The sequence below is a fragment of the Neopelma chrysocephalum genome, unplaced genomic scaffold (genome assembly GCF_003984885.1).
Source record: "Neopelma chrysocephalum unplaced genomic scaffold, ASM398488v2 Primary Assembly neopelma1_61, whole genome shotgun sequence".
Classification (NCBI taxonomy): Eukaryota; Metazoa; Chordata; class Aves; order Passeriformes; family Pipridae; genus Neopelma; species Neopelma chrysocephalum.
This window is the reverse complement of record NW_020897716.1, coordinates 2,023,792-2,042,056: the sequence shown is the minus strand read 5'-3', so window position 1 is coordinate 2,042,056 and position 18,265 is coordinate 2,023,792. Positions and strand designations below refer to the sequence as shown.

At 36.9% G+C, this 18,265-nt stretch overlaps 1 protein-coding gene across 4 annotated transcripts in view; it reads left to right on the top strand.

Moving 5' to 3' along the window:
- The window catches only part of RMDN2 (regulator of microtubule dynamics 2), a 45,704-nt gene that overhangs the window by 10,653 nt on the left and 16,786 nt on the right, over window positions 1-18,265 (top strand). For all 4 annotated transcript variants that reach the window (XR_003533924.1, XM_027681623.1, XM_027681622.1 and 1 more), the window contains exons 5-7: window positions 696-756; window positions 11,786-11,861; window positions 13,531-13,608. Coding sequence is in view for 3 of the 4 variants with exons in the window: in XM_027681623.1 (XP_027537424.1) it covers window positions 696-756; window positions 11,786-11,861; window positions 13,531-13,608 (215 nt within the window). In the remaining variant the exon portion in view is untranslated. The remainder of the gene's footprint in view (window positions 1-695; window positions 757-11,785; window positions 11,862-13,530; window positions 13,609-18,265) is intronic.

The following is an 18,265-nucleotide window of genomic DNA, read 5'->3' as shown; positions in this document are numbered from 1 at the left end:
GGATTGAGGCTGCGGGGGAGCTGGCAGTAGTTTCGTGGTTATTTTTCATTCCTCTAGGTTGGAGGGCTGTGTATGCTATTCTTTGTTTTTGTGAAGTTAACTTGCAATACAGAAATGTCAGTGTGGCTTAATTGGTTGCAGCTGAGACTGCAAACTCATCTGAACTTCTTACTGGGAGCATGGGTTTAATCAAATCACCTACTGTCATCTTTATTCAGTTAGTGGAACTTTTAGTCAGTTAAGTGGAACTTAAGGGAAGTCTTTGTGCTAGACAGGAACTTCAGCTAGTTTGTTTGTGTACCCAAGTCAGGAAACAGCTTTGCTGGTTCTTCTGACAGGTGCTTCTCCAACCTGCTGTTAAGAGTCTTCAGTCTTACAGACAACATGGTCTCCTTTGGCAGTCCAATCCAATCCTTCCCTAATTTAATTGCATCTGAATTGGATTTAAATAAAAATAATAATAAATAAAAAAAATAGATGTATGTATGTGTATGTGTATATATATGTATATATATATGTATGGAAATGTAAATTATGTAAAGCCAGGATGTTACATTGTCCATCTAAATGTTTCTAAGAACAGGAAGCAATTTCTTCTTTGCTGCTAGAGTATATCAGATCAGTTTGTTCTTGGGAGTCACCTAAAAGGTGGAAGAGTACAATAAATCCTTTAATATATTGTACTCCTTTTACAGGAAAGATTAAAGCTGAAAAGGCTGTTCAGCTGGATGACGGGAGTGCTGAGAGTCACCAGTGGTAAGTTTGAGAAAGTGTGCAGTTTTAAAAACTTGTGTGTATTTATCAAATCCTTCGAACTCCCCAGCCTTCTTTGGCTCTAAATAGCGCCCACAGCAAGTTACATTTATCATACTACAGTTTGATATCAGTTTCCTAAGTTACTCATAAATATTTTTTCGTAACTTTATGGTTATCCCCAGTTGCAGCTAAAAATTACATTGAAGTATTCTGTGAAGTATTTACTATAGAATGTGAAACAACTCAATAACAATACTTCAGTATGACCATGTATTTTGTCCTTTCATTTTCTTGTAATAATCTAAATTCTTATAATTAAAAATAGATATACAGGACTATGGAAATTTCAATTAACTTCTCAATTTTTGTTTTATCATATAATTTTCCTTCAAGCTTGACGCTTATTTTAATTTTGTAGGCCTTGCCAAAACTAACAAATTCTGCAAATGTAAATATTTTTTATCAAATCAACATTATCAGGTAAAGGATAATTCTGCTGAATTCTAGCTGATAGTTCTTCACCTTACTATTTTATTAGTAAATATTACTGAGCTCCTGATTTCTTTTCTAATATTGTTAGCTTTTCCTTTCCATTTTTATTTCTACGTTCTTTACTACTTTTGTCATTACACATGTAGGCTGGGATTTCACTAAATTTTTACATATCTAAACCAAAGAGTTTTATCCTAGGTTCCTTTCACAATCAAAAAGAAAGCAGCCAGTTCTGGAGTGCAGTTCATCTGAGTCAATTTTGCCCATTTTGTTTTGCATGAGGGTGAGATGAATTCCTCCTGAGGTTCAGTTGACAACATCTCCATTGCCAATGAAGGGAGCACGTCAGCTAGCTCAGGTTTAGATACTTGATTAGACATAGATATTTTTGTTTAATTAGGTGACTCTCTGGCTTGGTTTATCTGTTTTTGAAAGCAATTTACAACCGTTTGTGCTCTTTGCCTGACCACAGTCATGGTCACTTCTTCAGGGTGATGCTGGGGTGCCCATCTCAGCTAGAGCTATGTGTATAAACAACCACAAAATCACGTGCAAGTATGAGTCCTGCCCCTCCCTTCCTCCTCAGCCCACAAGACTGACAAAATATCCTGTTATAAATACAACTTCACTCGCAGAAACTATGCTGATAAAACCTTACGTGTTGTTTAAGGACATGTAGGTGGTCTGCGGAACTTCAGATGTGAGATCCTGTACTGACAGGCACATCTAGCAGGGGAAGAACTACGAGTGTGAGGAGATGTGTTCCAGAGGTTAGCTCAGAAAGCCAAATTGAGAGACTTAAGAGGAAAATCTTATGTTTTGTAATCTACTGCTTCTTGTAACAGGCAATGGATTTTTGTATGGTTTACAGTTTTCATCCTTTTTGTACTGGGTTGCAAGTGAATGTGAGGGTTTTATCAGTTATTGTTTAACTGGTGGCTCTCTAATGGTATAGATGAACACTACAGATTTTAATAGTTTCCTATATTTTTTTTCCTGAATATATTATCTGCTTGACTTTATTTTCTGTAATCTTTCTGACTGTATGCATGACTTTTAAAGTGTGATGCCGGTATTGGTTGTGCTTATCTAACTGGGGCTCTGAATACTGGGCAGAATGAGCTTCCATGATCCAGAGGGACATTGGTATATTTTTGTTTGGCATGACAACTGTTTTTCAGTCTGTGGTCTCAGTAGATCCTTTTCTGCTGTGCTACTACTTAATCAGATGAACTTGTTTTGTAACTTTTTTTTGGTAACTTGTTTTTTTTCTTTTTTGTTCCTTGTAGAGTACTTTACACATATTTCACGTTTATTTCAGTCCATTTCTCAGGCATATTGAGGCCATTTAGATTTGTAAATGCATCCCCTCCCAGATTACAATTTTATTTCAAAAGTGTTTGTTGTCGTGTGGGTTTTTTAAAATCATTGACTTCATTAGTGAAATTTCTGGAAGATAATGGACCCAGCACTGAACTTTGTGGGACACCTGTAATGATGCTCAGGTTCATATGAATCTGGTTGTGCAACCATCTCAACAGGTGATTTAGTCTAAACAATATTTCCATGGGTGAATTTCTGAGGAACATCAGATAGGACCAGATAGGAACATCAGAAAGGCCACATAAATTTCAAGGTATTTGTTACATTCCTCTAATATTCCAGACTTGTTTGTCTTATCAGAAAATAATTTTTTTTATATATACCATTTTTTCACAAAAAACTTGTGTTAACTGTTTTGTATGCTTACACACTTACAGAATAATTTATCTTGGAATGTTTTCAGGTTATGCTGGTTTCCCTGAAACCCCTGTCCTTTCCTTTCCTTTGTTTTTGTAGATGGCAACTATGTTTACCTTTTCCCTTTCTGTTGGGGCTTGCTGCATTACCCAGGAGACTTTGGAAGTCAGCTATATGTCAGATCTGGATTGCTTGAGTCTGGCCTAATGCAAATTTATCCAGTTTATTTAAACATTATTTCACATATTAATCCACATAAACAGGAAATAAGACTTCAGGGAATCTTCCCTGTAGAAACTGCTCTCAAAGTTGTATGGAAACAGAATTTTGCCTAAAGTCATAAACAGATAAGGCTGTGTGTGAACAGAAAACAGTGCAATACAATTAAGTCATTAATAAAGAGCATGTGAAAGTAATATGAAATCCATAGTTAATAAGAATAATAAGAGAGAAAACAAAAGAAAAAACAGAACAAATATTTTTACAAAAAATGCTAGGATCACTGGCAGGTGGTCACTTAAGTTCAGAGACAGAGGGCAGTACCCAACTCCAGACTGACACCTGAATGTACTGTATTATATGTGTCTACATGTGAGTGAGGTACTTGTCTTTCACTTACAGGGGATGGAGGCTTGAAAGGCAGCATGTGCCATTTGATGTGCCAGGATATTTGCATGGCATGGCAGATATCACACAGGACCTTTGTGGGTCTGTACACTTCCAGGCCGACATCTGGAAGTGGTGGGAAACCCTAGGGGATCTCCAGTGGCAGTTGGCACCTGTGTCCAGGCAGGGATCCTGTTTGATCAGGATTGAACAGGGTCTCTCTGTTGGAGATGGATGTAATAGGAGACTGGATACACAGAGATGAGAAGCTCAGCATGAAAGTAAGCTCAGTGTGAAAGTAATGACATCTCAGACCAAAATCCTTCCTTTTCATCTCACTGCCAATAACATTTTCTGAAGCTGTATAAGGTAAATAATCAGCCTACATAAGAAGAGCCCATCTGTTTGATGGACAGTTCTCTCATTTTACATGCAAGGCTGTGTCAATCTGTATCAGCTATTGATAAGGAAGCTGGTTTTCTGACCTTGACTGATGAAAGTTTTTGTTGATTTCTTACTGATCTGTACTTTATAATTTCTGTGGGATTTTGATGTTTCCAATCAGCAAAACTGAGGTTTTAGCTCATGTTTGGTATAGCTGCTATCTGTGTTGTCCATTCATGCATTATTTCCAATGTTCTCTTAAACTGTTTAATATATCATGGCTTACTAAATGAGTGAGGATTAAATGATAGCCTGTTCTTTTCCTGGTCCTGTTCCTTGCTCTCTAGTTACGCTTAACCTTTCTGGAGTATGGGGAATATAAGCAAAGAAGCAGTTGAATTCAGCCTTGTTGGTTTCATCTTTTGTCACTTCTTCATTGCTAATTGTTCTGCACTTTCATTTATGTTTTCTTTTCCTTCTGATGTATTTATAGAACCTCCTCCTATTGCCTTATCAATATCCCTAGCTTAGATGTGTGCTCTTGTTTCCATTTTTAGAGTCAATTGCTTTTGGTTTATTAAGTTAATAGAGAGTTCCTCGCTGGCATTGAATTAATCTTTGAAACTATTCCCTGATATGACTAAAGGGTCATTTGCAGCTGTGCTTTTGAAAATTGTCTCTTAGTAATACTTCTACAGAATTTTTTCTAATGTGACACTTCTTAATGATTTCATTTTCTTCATTAGAAATGTACACTATGCCTGTCAAGCAAGGATTAGGGCTATGGACCTATTTGGAAGTTTCTTTTGGAAGCTTATCCCTGCTGCTTGAAAGCTCTGTTTACTGCATAAATAAGTTTTTGTCACACCTTGACAGATACAATTGTCCTAGTATAGATGGAGTTAGATTGGCAAAAACACCCCTTTTCCAGAACAGGTTTTTCTTCTGTTTTGTGAAACTGCTATAAAGTTTCTGGGAAACAGAACACACCTTTTGAGTCCACCAGGAGAATTTAGTGAAATGGTTCCATGAGCAAACTCTTGCTAATGCAGGCCTAGAGTTCAGCTGTCTTGCCTTACTTTTCATATTTACTTCAGTTAAGAACAAAAAGATCCCATATATCTTCTTAGTATATCACCTGTATTTTTTTTGTAAAATTGTATCATTAAATATATCAACACTCAAACTGTTCGCCTTACTGATCAGAATACTGACAAGTAACCAGTACTCATCCTCAAATTAAATTTAATAAAACATATGCAGAAAGAAGAAAGTGAAATATCTTTAAGTAGTCAATTAGTTTTGGTAATGAAATTTTGCAGCTGCGAATAATTTTCGCAACTGAATCCAGATATAATCTTGTAGTTGCCTTCAGATTTTTTTGAATGGTGACCTCTAGAAAACTGAAGTCAGCGGCAACACTGGAAAGGAAAAACATAGCTGTAACTTTTTATTATTTGGACGAACATGCTGAAGAGAGGCAGAGTAAATATTCTAGAGTGATTTGTGTCTTTGTTCAGCCCGTGTCAATTTTTCAAAGAATTTGCATGCAGAATTTGACATCAGCCAGTTGCAGATCTTCTTGTGTTTTCCAAGCCTCTAACAAATTTGGTTTGTGGGTCAATGATTCCCAAATGACAGCTGTGAATCCTCACAGCTCATCTTGGATCATGGAGCTTCTTTATCATCCAGATTTTAATTGGAAGTGCTGTGTGAACAATTCAGTGCTCTAATTGGCATTATAATTGTGCTGTTTTACAACTTTACAGTTACAGAAAACACAATATGTAAGTGCATGTTAATAGGGGTTTTATTTAAAACTAAACAATCACTTTAAAATAATTTTGCAAAACAAGTGAGCTTTTATACTGGGGGGGGATTGTTGCTGTTTTTTCTTCAGGAGTTTGGAAGAGGTCTGGAAGGTTTCTCTGCTGTTGCCTGGATTCCCTCAAACATCCTTTTTTTGCTGAGGAAAACTGGTTACAGGCTTTTCAAAGAGAAGGTTACTAGAGAGGTTACTAGATGTGACCAGTTTTCATGACATTTACTTAGAAAGATGATTCTTTGCATTGAGCTTTGGTTGGTTTGCCACAAACAAACTTTGTGCTGTGATTAGGTTTGGGTTGCTCTGTGGAACCTACCTGCTGGTGATAGGAGTCATACAGCATGTGTCTCATTTAGATGGAAGTGAGTTAGCAAGTGAAAACCCAGTAGTAAGGGAAGAGTCCTCCTGAACCACAGCTGCCCCCAGAATGATTTTCACAAGCCCTGAGTTATCCATGGAAGTGGATTCCAGAGCTTAGGGACAGTGTCTCACTGAGAGGCAACACTATGGAAGAGAATGGATTGGTTTTATTGAGGACACGAATAATCACCATTCAGGTGTTTTGGGGATTTTACACAAACTTCCTACAAAAAGGTGAGAATGCCATGTCAGTAACAGAATTTTAACAGATAATTTGTCAGGTTTGGAAGGTGCAATGGCATAAAAATAATTCTCCAGTGAAAGAAAACTCCTTAAAATTATGGATTATGTTGTAGGATAACTTTTAAAATTAAATCCATACCTCTTTCTAACTAAATGCTTTAAACCTGCTTCCCCTAATTATTCCTTAGTTAGACTTAGAAAAAATAGATAACTTCCAAGTCACAAGCATCTGTTTCTGTCATGCAGCCTGATTATTCAGAAATTGATAGTTTGTGCAGAAATGCAAGGTTTCCACTTAGTAGTTATTTGCCCTGTATTTGATTCACGGGAAGACGAAAGAAATTTGGTCTTAATTGTAGTCAATAATCTTTTAAATACTTAATTCTTTTTGTAAAAATAATTTAAAATTTCAAATCCAGAAGCCATTTCTGAAAAGCTGTAACTTATTCTGTAGTAAGTGGATCAGTGAAACTCTGCAGCATCCTTATGCAAGTGCAGAGGAGGTAGGTTTGACATGTGAAAAGATCTGTTTACTACAAGATTTTTGCCAGAATGGTCACAGAGGAAATAAAGCTGGCAACCTAGTGATTCCTTTTACATGTCTGTCAAGGAAAATTGTTGTGTTACTATCTCTGAAAGCTATTATTTCACTCTGTTTCCACATTTGTGAAGACTATCCTGCTAATTTCTTCAAGATTGTATTTCTATCTATAACAACTGTCTGTTATGAAACAAGAAGTTACATTTCTGGAACACAGAAATTAACATAGTTTTGGGTTGCACAGCCTAAGAAATGCAGAACATGGCATCCACATGTTCTACTGGTGAACTTCTGTGAATACACATTAACACTGGTGTGGTATACTGTATGTGTTGCAATAAATTATTAAGCCAGAATTCTTGAACGTCCTTACCTTCAGTGTTTTTTAACCAAAATAGGGGGTTATTTCTCATGTTTTTGCAAGTATCGCGTAAGCAAGTGTGAGCTACATCTGATGTTTCCCTGGACCTCAGCTTCAGTGCTCTGGTAAATTTTTAATATGAAAACTATATTTCTGCCAATTTCTACAATATAGACTCAGTTGTATTCCAGAAAGGGGAAGGGAAAGGGGAAGGGAAAGGGGAAGGGAAAGGGAAAGGGAAGGAATCCCTATGAAAAAAAACCCACCTGAACACTTAGCTTCGCACCTTGGCGCATCTTACTTTGTGTGTTGTCAGTCTTACACGTTCTCATCCACTTCTTCCACACTCACCCCAAGGAGGATGGTGGTATCCTTCCATCTCTACCTCTCCATCTAAACTCAGATGCAATTTTATAGATTAAGTATCTTGGCAGGAAAGTGGTACAATTTAAAGTATGCAGAACTGAGATCTCAGAAAGGGTTATTCAGCAGAGTCATAATCAGTAACTTAAGTTGCAAAATCTTCCTACATAGAAATTGATATCTCATTGAAATCATGTTAAAAAGAAGTCTGGCTGCTTTGTGGACACTGTCAGAATTTGTAAGTGTGTGAAACTGGTGAGTGAGGGAGCGGATGGCTAAGAAGTGATGGCATGCACAGGACTGAGCCATGCGGAGGTGAGGGGACTTAAGAACACATGTAGAACTGGGATGAAAATGAGCTTTCTTTTCACTGGGTCTCTCGTGTGCTACCCACACATTAGCCTTTGCTTGTACTACCTTACATGTTAAATGTTTCTCAGATGAATAGGAGGGAGTGGAAAACAGCTATGGAACAGATGAATTGTATTCTTTGGTGTTGGTAAATATCACAAACTCTCCTTCAATTGGCAAAGTCTTACCATTTACAATTGAGAAAAACTTTCCTGTTGATACTAGGATGTTAAAATGGAGATCTAGATTTCTAAATGTAAGCCCTGTACCCACACATTTCCAAAGTCTACGTGACATAAGAGGGTTTTTACGTTTGGGATATATGAAAGGGTATTTAGAAGAGTGAGGAACAAGCCTGGGAAGATGCTTGTTATTTCTGATTTTGGCCCTGCGAGAATTATCAGGGAAAAGGTAAAACTTGCTGTATTCATATGCCCTAGTGTGGTTTATTGCGGATTTGAGACTTCAAAATCTTTTCTGTAAATATGTCTCATATGGAATAAACTGTAGTTGCCAGAGTCTTGTGTGTTGGTAGCGTTTTTGATATTAAGATTCAAATCGGGTTGATAAAACATAGTGTATCAACCTGCTGCTCTCCTTTTGCAACAGATAAGGTATGCCCCTTACAGTTTTACCTTGCCTGAATACATACAGAAATTCTGAAGCACCAGAAGGGAAAATGTTAAGTCACTTTGATCTGGACCCCTCTGCATGAGGGCCATGTAGGCACTTAGTATCTTTCTCTGTCAGCTACAGTTTCTTGAAAGTCTGAGTTTCAATTACAACATTTTTAACAAAAGGACATTATGCTGACTTATTACTGAGTTTCTTTGGTTGTGTTTGTGCTTATTAAAGGGGTGTTAATTGTGTTGACCTGTGTGCCTCTACACCACGTTCAGTAACTTTTCTTCCATCTGTGAATAACGTTTTTTATGCCAACCCAAGTACTGTGTCTGCCTTAATGGGGTAATGATCGTTGTGTTTATTTAGATGGACGTGTCTGGGGCGGTTTTTTTTTATGTTACCCAGGAGTAGCATTAGCTCAGCAGTTACGTCATTCTTTGCAGCTCTTAACTGGTATGATTTTTGCATTTTCTCTGTGAAGGCACTGTAAACGGTATTTTAGCCCTGATGTTCAAAGTCTGTAAGGCAGGCAGTGGTAATGAGGAGAGCCAGTATCACTTACTCTACCAAAATGCATGTACGTTTTACCCATTTCATAGGGTATTTGCACGTTATTTTGTGATAAACTTTTTAGTATTCCCCCCTGCCACCACGAGATGGGGCAGGTGACCAGGGAGTGGCAGGGTTGGGGCCAGCATGCGGCAAACAATAAGGAACAGATGGAAGCGTTTCTAGTTACCTCCTGCCTCGTTTTTTCTCATCATTTTCTTCACTAGGAGAGTGATGAGGCACTGGAGTAGGTTGCCCAGAGAAGCTGTGGCTGCCACATCCCTGGAGTTGTTTGAGGCCAGGTCGGATGGGGCTTTGAGCAACTTGATCTAGTGGAAGGTATCCCTGCCCCAGGCAGGAGGTTGGAATCAGATGATCTTTAGGGTGCCTTCCAACCCAAACCAATCTATGATTAACGTGAGTCTTTGCATCACTGAAAATAAAGTTTGTTTTGTGTTTTAAACTCTTTGAAGAATATTTAAAACGCCTGAAGATTATCTTCTGGAAACCAAAGACACTTTTTTGTTTTCTTTGCTTTAGGTTGTTGGGTTTTTTTGAAAAGTAAATGCCAAAAATTAAATAATTCTTTTATATCAATTGGCTGCCTAGCCTAGTTCAAAAGTATAAAATTTAAAAGAAAAAAAAGACAAATATGTGAAAGACATTTTTAATTTTTCCTTGAAAAAGTAATGCATATTTAAAGTTAGTAGGTTAGCTTACTTTTCATACATTGAAAATTTTATTGGGATATCCCTCCCCAGAGATTTTAGCTGTAAGTAGAAATTTTTCTTTGAACTAGTTTAAACTAAGGCCCTCTTTCTTGTCACGCACAGACAGGGAAATATTACAAGATGCTGGATTAGCTTGTTCGCTTTTCATTGTTTTCTTTTGTAGCAGCAATCCGTTTAGCTATGGTATGCTGAGTTTATCTGATTAGCACTTAATGAGTGAAGGGAATAGGGGCAATGTTGCCCGAGTTACTTAAACCTAATGAAGTTTTCAGTACCTTCCCCCTCTTTCTAAATACCTGAACTTTCCTGACCCCCACCCCTTGCTTTTTCCCTCAATTGCAGCTTGCTCCCATACAAAATGCGCTTCCGCTGTGGCTCTATCAGCAGTAGAGCTGCCATTAGCTGGATTTTGTCCAGTGCACATTGGTCACAACATACATCCTGCTCAACAGTGTTTGACAGTCTGTCTGAAGCTCTTATGAATTCAACTGCTGTTGTTATGCTGACTCCATTCCTTACCTGGGAACACTTGCTGACCAAAAAATGCAGTGACCTGTAGCATGAGTGCTTCTAACTTAAAACCATTAGGTATAACTGTAAGCAATAAAGTAATTTCTTTAATTGAAGTTTTAATGAGGATTCACTGGAGCTTGAATAATTACATTATATAAAGAAATTCAAGAAAGCTGATGTTTAGTAATTCTTAAAACCTGTGTGTGCCATACAGATTGTGGTTCTGTTACCATAATTAACTCAATAAGCTTCTTGCATAACTCATGTTTTCCTCTGGACTTCGGGTTTCCCTCTTCTAAGATTACTTTTTCCTTTGATTTGGTATTGCATTGTAAAATATTTAGTAAAAAAGCAAAATTCTGAAAAAATAGAAAAATAATGTACATGAGTTTTGACTGTTTAACTATTTCTTTGATGGTTCTGTTAGTTTTATGCAGAATTACAGAGTTGTCTTAATACCAATGAAAATAGGTCCAAGGAAAGTACAATTGATGTCTGTGCAAGAGATTCCTTATGCATAGAGGTTCTATACTTGTTAAAGTAATAGGAAGAAAGCAATAGAAATTTAGGTGGAGTGTCAATAAAACAGTAGTGTTGCTTAGGAGATCTGAATCTTTATAGATGGGGACCTCTAAAAATGTTTTCAGTTATACCTGATTAACAATACAAATATTATATAGAAATTATCTCACATTTCTTTTATCAGTCTCCCAAATTTACGATAATCATAGTAATAATAATAGAAATAATAATGATCTAGTGATAGCAGTAGTGACCCTCTTAGAGCAGAACATGTGTGTATGTTTTTAGGTAATTTTGAAGATATTAGAAGAATGCCAGAAGTGCAGGAATGCACCAAGGTGCTTGAAAAGGGTAGAAGACAGCTGTGAACATTTTGTGTGTACAGCTTCCTACTGAGCACACCCCCAGTATTTGCCTTCCCAGGTGAGGTTCTGCAGCTGACAGTGTTCATGTTCCCAGTGCAGTGCAATGCAGAGCACAATGTGTCAAACTGCTGACAATGGTAGAGCTGGTCTGGAAGTGTCATACTCTGAACTATATGGTAGAAATTTGAGAGGAGAAATCTCTGTTTTTTCACTTCACTGACAGCCCAGATAGTGTAATTTAAACTTCTTCTCGTTTCCGTTATTATTTTGTTTTGATCTGTGTTTTCGTCTGCTCCTGAATATGTATAGCTTATACCAAACTTTCATCCAGCTATCGAGATGAAAAACAACCCCAGGTGTTAATCTGTGAATTAGGTATTGAAATATTTTGTAATTTAATTCAAAGGTTTATTTAAATCACAAAAAGTATGTGTGTGTGTTTTTCTTTTCCCCTCTCAGGTTTGCAATTATGTGTGGCTATATGTCTCAGTTTGAAAGTGTACAAAACAAAATCAGGAATGGTTATCTCTTTAAGGTATGTTTTTGTAGGATTTGGGGTTGGTTTTTTTTAAAGCTATTCCTTCAAGTTATTTCCTTATATAGTGTCAAAGACAGACTTTTTCAACACAGTAATTCAGCCTCACAGGTCTATTTTGGTGCTGAAGTTACAGCGAAAAATTTATTTTTATATATGCAAATAGATTATATGCTTACACAATATAAGAACTGAGGTAGGATTCTGGGAACAGCTTTAAGATTTCTGGTTTATTTTGTAGTCAGAGGGGGGAGGAAAAGGTAATAACAATTCTGTTTAGAAAATCAAAACATATGAAATAGTAAGTGATCAACTAACACAGTTCTGCAATCATCCTTCATGCCACCCTTATGTAATATATTTTTTAACACTGTCCTTTCGAAGGTTATTGTGTTTTTTAGATTTAGTTACTTGTGTTACATGTGCTACTTTCCCCGTCCTTGTCCTCAGCATTGCTTAGACACTTTCCATCCATCCCTTGCCTTCCAAGCTGGTGTCCCCCCTTTCTGGGTGTCAGTGAGAGGCAGCAGACATGTTCCAGTTCCTGGGGAATGCCTGGTCTGGGTTCCTGTCACATCATGTCTGTGTTAGGACTTGGAGTGTGGCAGAGCTTTCCTGTGAGAGAGCAAAAATTACGTCTGAGCTGTGCCAAGTGAGCTAAGCCCCAAGCACTGGGACAAGCTGGGAATGAAGGGATAATGACAAATAACATAAGTGCTGCAGCTGTGTAAGGATGGAGTTTTAAGAGTTCATGGTATAAGCAGTAGCCTTTTCAGGGAGGTTTTCCTCCTCACTAGTAATTACTGAAATCTGTTGAATTGTTTGGAAATGTTAAGGATTTGGGAAAATAGTATGAAAACGTAGCTCCTGTCTGAATAGTTTGTGGACAAAATGATAGCATAACAGTCTCTTAGATCTATGTAACTCAAATATTTTTGTGACTAGCTGAATCAGAAAGATATCTGGGGGATAAAAAAGTTCAAGTGAAATTTATTTTGAGAGGCAGATGGTAGGGATGAAATGACATACTTATTTTTTCTTCAAACTTAGGTTGAGTGATAAGAGCTTTCTTTAGTAAATTAAAGAGGGGAATAAAGAGACTCATGACCTGTAATAAAAATTATTTTGGAAGAAGGACCTCATTAGATACTGCCTAGGTTTTATAGTTTCACTATAAACAGAACCATTTTATTTTTTGAATTTCACATTATAGTAACATTTGGTTGTGTCAAGTACCATTTCATTGGAGCAGTCACGTTCTAAGGTGGAAGAGACTGTGCTTCAGTGATGTGTGCTGACATACAAGATCTATCAAAGAGAATAATTGGTTCCTCACTTATTTGATCTGTGATTTTTCTAATACTAACTGTAAATGAAATTAATTTAATTGAAGTTGTTGTTTTTCTTAAGACAAAACTTCTTGAGTTATTTGATTGAACTTTAGAGTTGCTTAGTCATATTCTAAATATGGCATGCCTTGTTGCATTGTGTGCAACTTTACTTTCCCATGAGGAAGGGGTTTGCTAGTTAATATATATTTTGGTTGTTAGAAAAGAATTGCAGCAGAAGAGAATTACTGAATTTGTTTCTGACTTGCAGCAAACTACTTAGAAAGTAAACACACTTGTCAAACAAACATCTAAAGTGATACTAATTTTCTTTCCAATAGGAGCACCTAGACAAGGCGATTGAACTTAAGCCTCAAGATCCTTTTTTATATTACCTCAATGGAAGATGGTGCTATTCAGTAAGTTGTGTTTTATTTATCTAATATATGAACTGAGTATACTGAAAAATGATAATGTATTTGTGATTAAATATTGGGACTTAAGACAAAGTAAGTGTTTATTTAAGTAGGTGTTTTGAGCTAAATGAAGCAGACATTTACATTTCCTGAGTCAACTACCAGAAGTGTGCTGCTATCAGCACTTATCCTGTAATATAGGTAGGTAAGCTGTGCTTGTATGTCCCTCATTGTTGTGTTCAAGTTTTTTGCCTGAATGCATGAATGAAAAGTAACTGATGTTTGAAAGGGAGGAAGGGCAGTCTCTTGGTTTCAGTTCTTTGTTCCGCTACAAACCTTCGGGGTAACTTTGGGCTGCTAACATAGCCTTTTGGTAACTGTATTCCCCATCCATAACTTAAGTGAAAGGCACTTACATGCTGTAGGATTATGTCTGTGGCAGCAAGGCTACCATACTGGCTTGGTAAATTCCAAGAGAATGTCACAAGAAAGATTCAGGCATAAAAATCCATAATTCACCAAAGAATTTTGCAAGAGATGTAATTTGTGTCATACCAGTACAACAGGTGATTTAAAAGATTATTTTAGTTATATTTTTATTTATATATTATAAAGATTGTATTATAATAGATTACATGCTGATAAGTATTCATATAAGAAAAAATAAAATAATTGGTTTACTAGTTTAGCTGTTAATCAGTTTTTTAGAAAAGTTATGCATGTGCTTTAGTATGAGAGTTGTCTTACTCTTAGCCCACATCTTTGAGGGATCAGTTGGCCATCCTTACTGCTTCATTTCTGGTGCTGTGAAGACTCCTTGGTCAGAAGAAAATGTTCTTCTGTAGTCCATGCTGTAAAAGATGACTGTAAGACTTTTCAGAATAATAACTGCTTAGCACAGTGAATACCAGTCCTGCCTTTTTCTTATGGATACTTCCAATGCTAGTCAATACAAAGTGCCTGCAAACTGTAAAGAAGGAGTTGTTGTGATACGTTGCAGACTTCGTCTTTATCTGCAACAGGACTTAATGCAAAGTACTCTTTCAGCAGTTTTTTTCAGATTATATATTTAACTTTAAAAGAGCTTTCAGCAACTATGTTTCTTCTCCTTTGATTTGAATAAGGAATGACACCAACTTTTTCAAAGAACTTGGCATTTTTCTTTTTGTCACACTGTATTCTTGAATATCAGCATTATCTATGCAAAAATAAGTTGATGGTACTATAGTATGCTTGCTGTCTTGCCTCTCAGGAGCATGTGTCTTACCAGTGATTGTTTAGCGCTTTTGTACTATGCTGGGTCCAACATCTGAACTGCAGCTTCCATTTATGTCAAACACTCCCAGATGTTTTTCATGGGTTATTTCTCATGCGAGCTGCTGCTTTTTGGAGGCATATAATCTCAGTATACTTCACTTTGTTCTTATTGCACTTTTTGTTACTCCTGTTCCATTTTTGTGATAATCACTACTTCCTGACTGAGTAATAGGTGTGGTTTGTTGTACTGTATCATTACAAATTCATGTTCCACACTTGCAACATCTATGCAGGGCTTCCTTACTAAACATTAAAACCACATATTAGCATTTGCTTTAGGTAATGACCTGACCTGCATTTCATTAAGTGAAATAATCTACCTAAACAGATGTAGCCACGGAAATATTTAAGGATTGATTTCACATTTCACTTTTTCTTCTTTTTTAAAATTCTTGTGTTCTGTGACTGCCATTACAAAATAGTAACCTGAAACACACAGAACAGATTTTTGTAGTACAAATAAATGCAAGTATAGGACTGAACAACATTTTGTTGTCTGCTCTTAAAGAGCTGTCTGCTCTTAAAATCTTACTGTCTTTGCATACTTGCAGTGGCAGAATGAGGTCATTTGAAAACATTAGTTTTGAGGCACTACTATAGAAGCTGAATCTTAATCATGGCCCAGTGAGGTTGGTGATATTTTCATTAGTTTTACCAGACTATATGAGTAGGTTTCTGAGCTGATCCACTAATAGAGGTTTTGGCCATGTGTATGTTATAGGTAGTCATAGGAGCTTGTGGAAAATGTGCCAAATTCCTTGGTCCTATTCTGCAGACTGTGGTGTTTCATGCTGTGGTAATTATCCCAAAAAAAGACTGTTGGCTGTGGCATTGGTTCCAAATACTTTGTCAGGGTATAGATTATGATACAGCACTTTAAAAAATTGATTCATCGCTTCTGTATAAAGGTACCTGTAGCTGGAGTGATAAATGTTCCTCTTAGACCCTCTGTTTTTAATGTTCAGTCTCGCTGTGGTTGAGGCTGGGAAGGTTGTGTTGTCCAATGTGAGAGAATTAAAGAAGAAAAAGGGATGACTGAGGCAAGAAGGTTAGTTTTTACATTTAGCCTACCTGACTTTAGGGTCAGGTTAGGATTGACCCAATATTTGTTCTTTCTCAAGTATTGCTTCCAAGCAAGTATTTTTGTCTAATTTTCATCACATATTGTTTTACTGAAGCAGTGTAGTTAAAAAAGATAACTAGTGTTTGATAGTTAAAAAAGATAACTAGTGTTTGATACTTTATAGGCTTTGGTAACACTTCTGTGAAATGTGTTTAAGTCTTCCTAATACAGTCAGACATTTCCCATTCACTTCTTATTTAATGTTGGGGGATCTTATTACTATCATCTAGCACTTTTTTTTGGGATGACAAACTCAAAAAATTAGGAATTGCATAAGGGATTGTAAAAGGGGGTGCTTCAGGCATTGTAACTCAGGATTACAGTTCATTTTCACAAATGAAAACCAGTTGAAAAGACTTTTAGGTAAAATGTACAGTGGAGGGAAATGGAGATTTATTGAAGGCTGAAATCTGTATCCGGAGACTGCACACTGTACAGGTAAAAACTATTTGATTTGTGGAATTTTGCCAGAATTTAGCTCTGACTGCCATTTCTCACCTTCCTCAGTGTAACACAGTACTTTGCAAAGAGCAGTGGCTCGGCACTGCGAAGTTTCTTACTCGTCGGTTATTCTTGCTAGGCCAGAAGTGAAGCTGGTGCAGTGTTGTAGCACCTTCCAGCAGAAAAGATGAGCTGTATTTTCACTGCCCTCACAGCAGCTGGGGTTTGTCTGTGATGCAGAGCCAGTGACAGTTGTGCGCCACCTTGTCTAAAAATCAATTTTTGCTGTTTCTTATTTCTCTTACCATTATAAAGTCAGTAGAGCTATACAAAAGAGAAAGATCACAGAATCATCTCACCAGAAAATTACATCTGGTATCACAATCAGATAGGCAAGATTTTCACCAGTCATGTCATAGATGTCATGATGGGTAAAATTTTGCCTGTGAGACCTGCTGTGTATACAAGAAGTGAATGGATCTGTGGTATGTGGTGCATATAGGAATTAGTTTTATTTCCTTAGAGTTTTGGGCACAATTATCTGATAAATCTTTATAATTTTTTGTTTATGGGGTGTTTTTTTACTGTTTTAATGTTTCAAATAGCTTATAAAACAAAGTACTATCTAGTTAAAACTTATGTCTATTTGCCATTACAGGACAGGCACAGAACAGTTAGCATATACTTGTGAAACTGGATCGGAGTCTCTGGTAAAGGCTAGTAGGGTGTTAAAAATGAGATCTCTTGGGATTTTCTTTTTGCAGGTTACATGCCATGTGTTGGATTTGTCTCTGGTGTATCCCAGTATCTGTTTGGGTTACATCAGGGAACAATAGATCCAGTTCCTTTGTATGCTCTGTAAGTCTGCTTCCCTTACTGGAAAGTGAAAAGCCCAATTCAAGTTGGATAAATACCTAAATGCCTGTGCAGACTGTCCTGATTTTTCAGCTGGCAAGAAAGAGAATATTTGTTTTGGAAGCCAGTATTTTAAAACTGGTGTCCTGTTACTTAATCTCTTCCAGAAGTCAAAACATTGCGAAATTATTTAATACAATTTTAAATTAATATATTATAATGAAAAAGAAACTCTCTGGGATATTTAATTAGGTGTCATTAATATTTTACTGAAGCTGGATCAATGGGAAGACAATTGTGTAATATGTCTTCAGTGAGCTATTAGCAAGGAAACATTGGAGGAGGATATCCTATAGGGCTGAAAGTCAATCCTGGATGACTTTTTAATCCAAGTGGATTAGTTTCCTCAGTACCAACATCCTGAATTTGAAAAGAACTGTCACTGGACAGGGTTTGCATCTCATAAAAAACAAACAGAAGACAAAACCCCAGCCAGTGTTTCATTGTATTTATGTACTTCTCAAATCATATATATATATATATATATATGTGATTTTTTATGATCTTAGGCTAAGGAAGAGAAAGGGATGTTAGGAAATCTGTTTTCCCAGTATTTAAGGGAGAACCATGTTTCTGCGTTAGTCTTGTTCAAAGGGACAAGAGGCCTGATAGGAGAGTGCTAAATATGACCTTAATGTTCAGCTGCAGTTTTACTCTGTGGGTACCTTTCTTCCATCTCTAGTACTAATGGAGATTTAGGTAGAATAAGTGGATGACAGCTTGTTCTTTGACAGATCTATAGGAGAGATTGGTTGAGACAAGCATCTCTGTTTGCTTTGGGATACTGAAGAGTGGCCTCCTCTCCTTGGCAGAGGCCAGGCTATCATTATGACCCCTCTCCAGTCCTAAGAAAGTTCAGGAGTT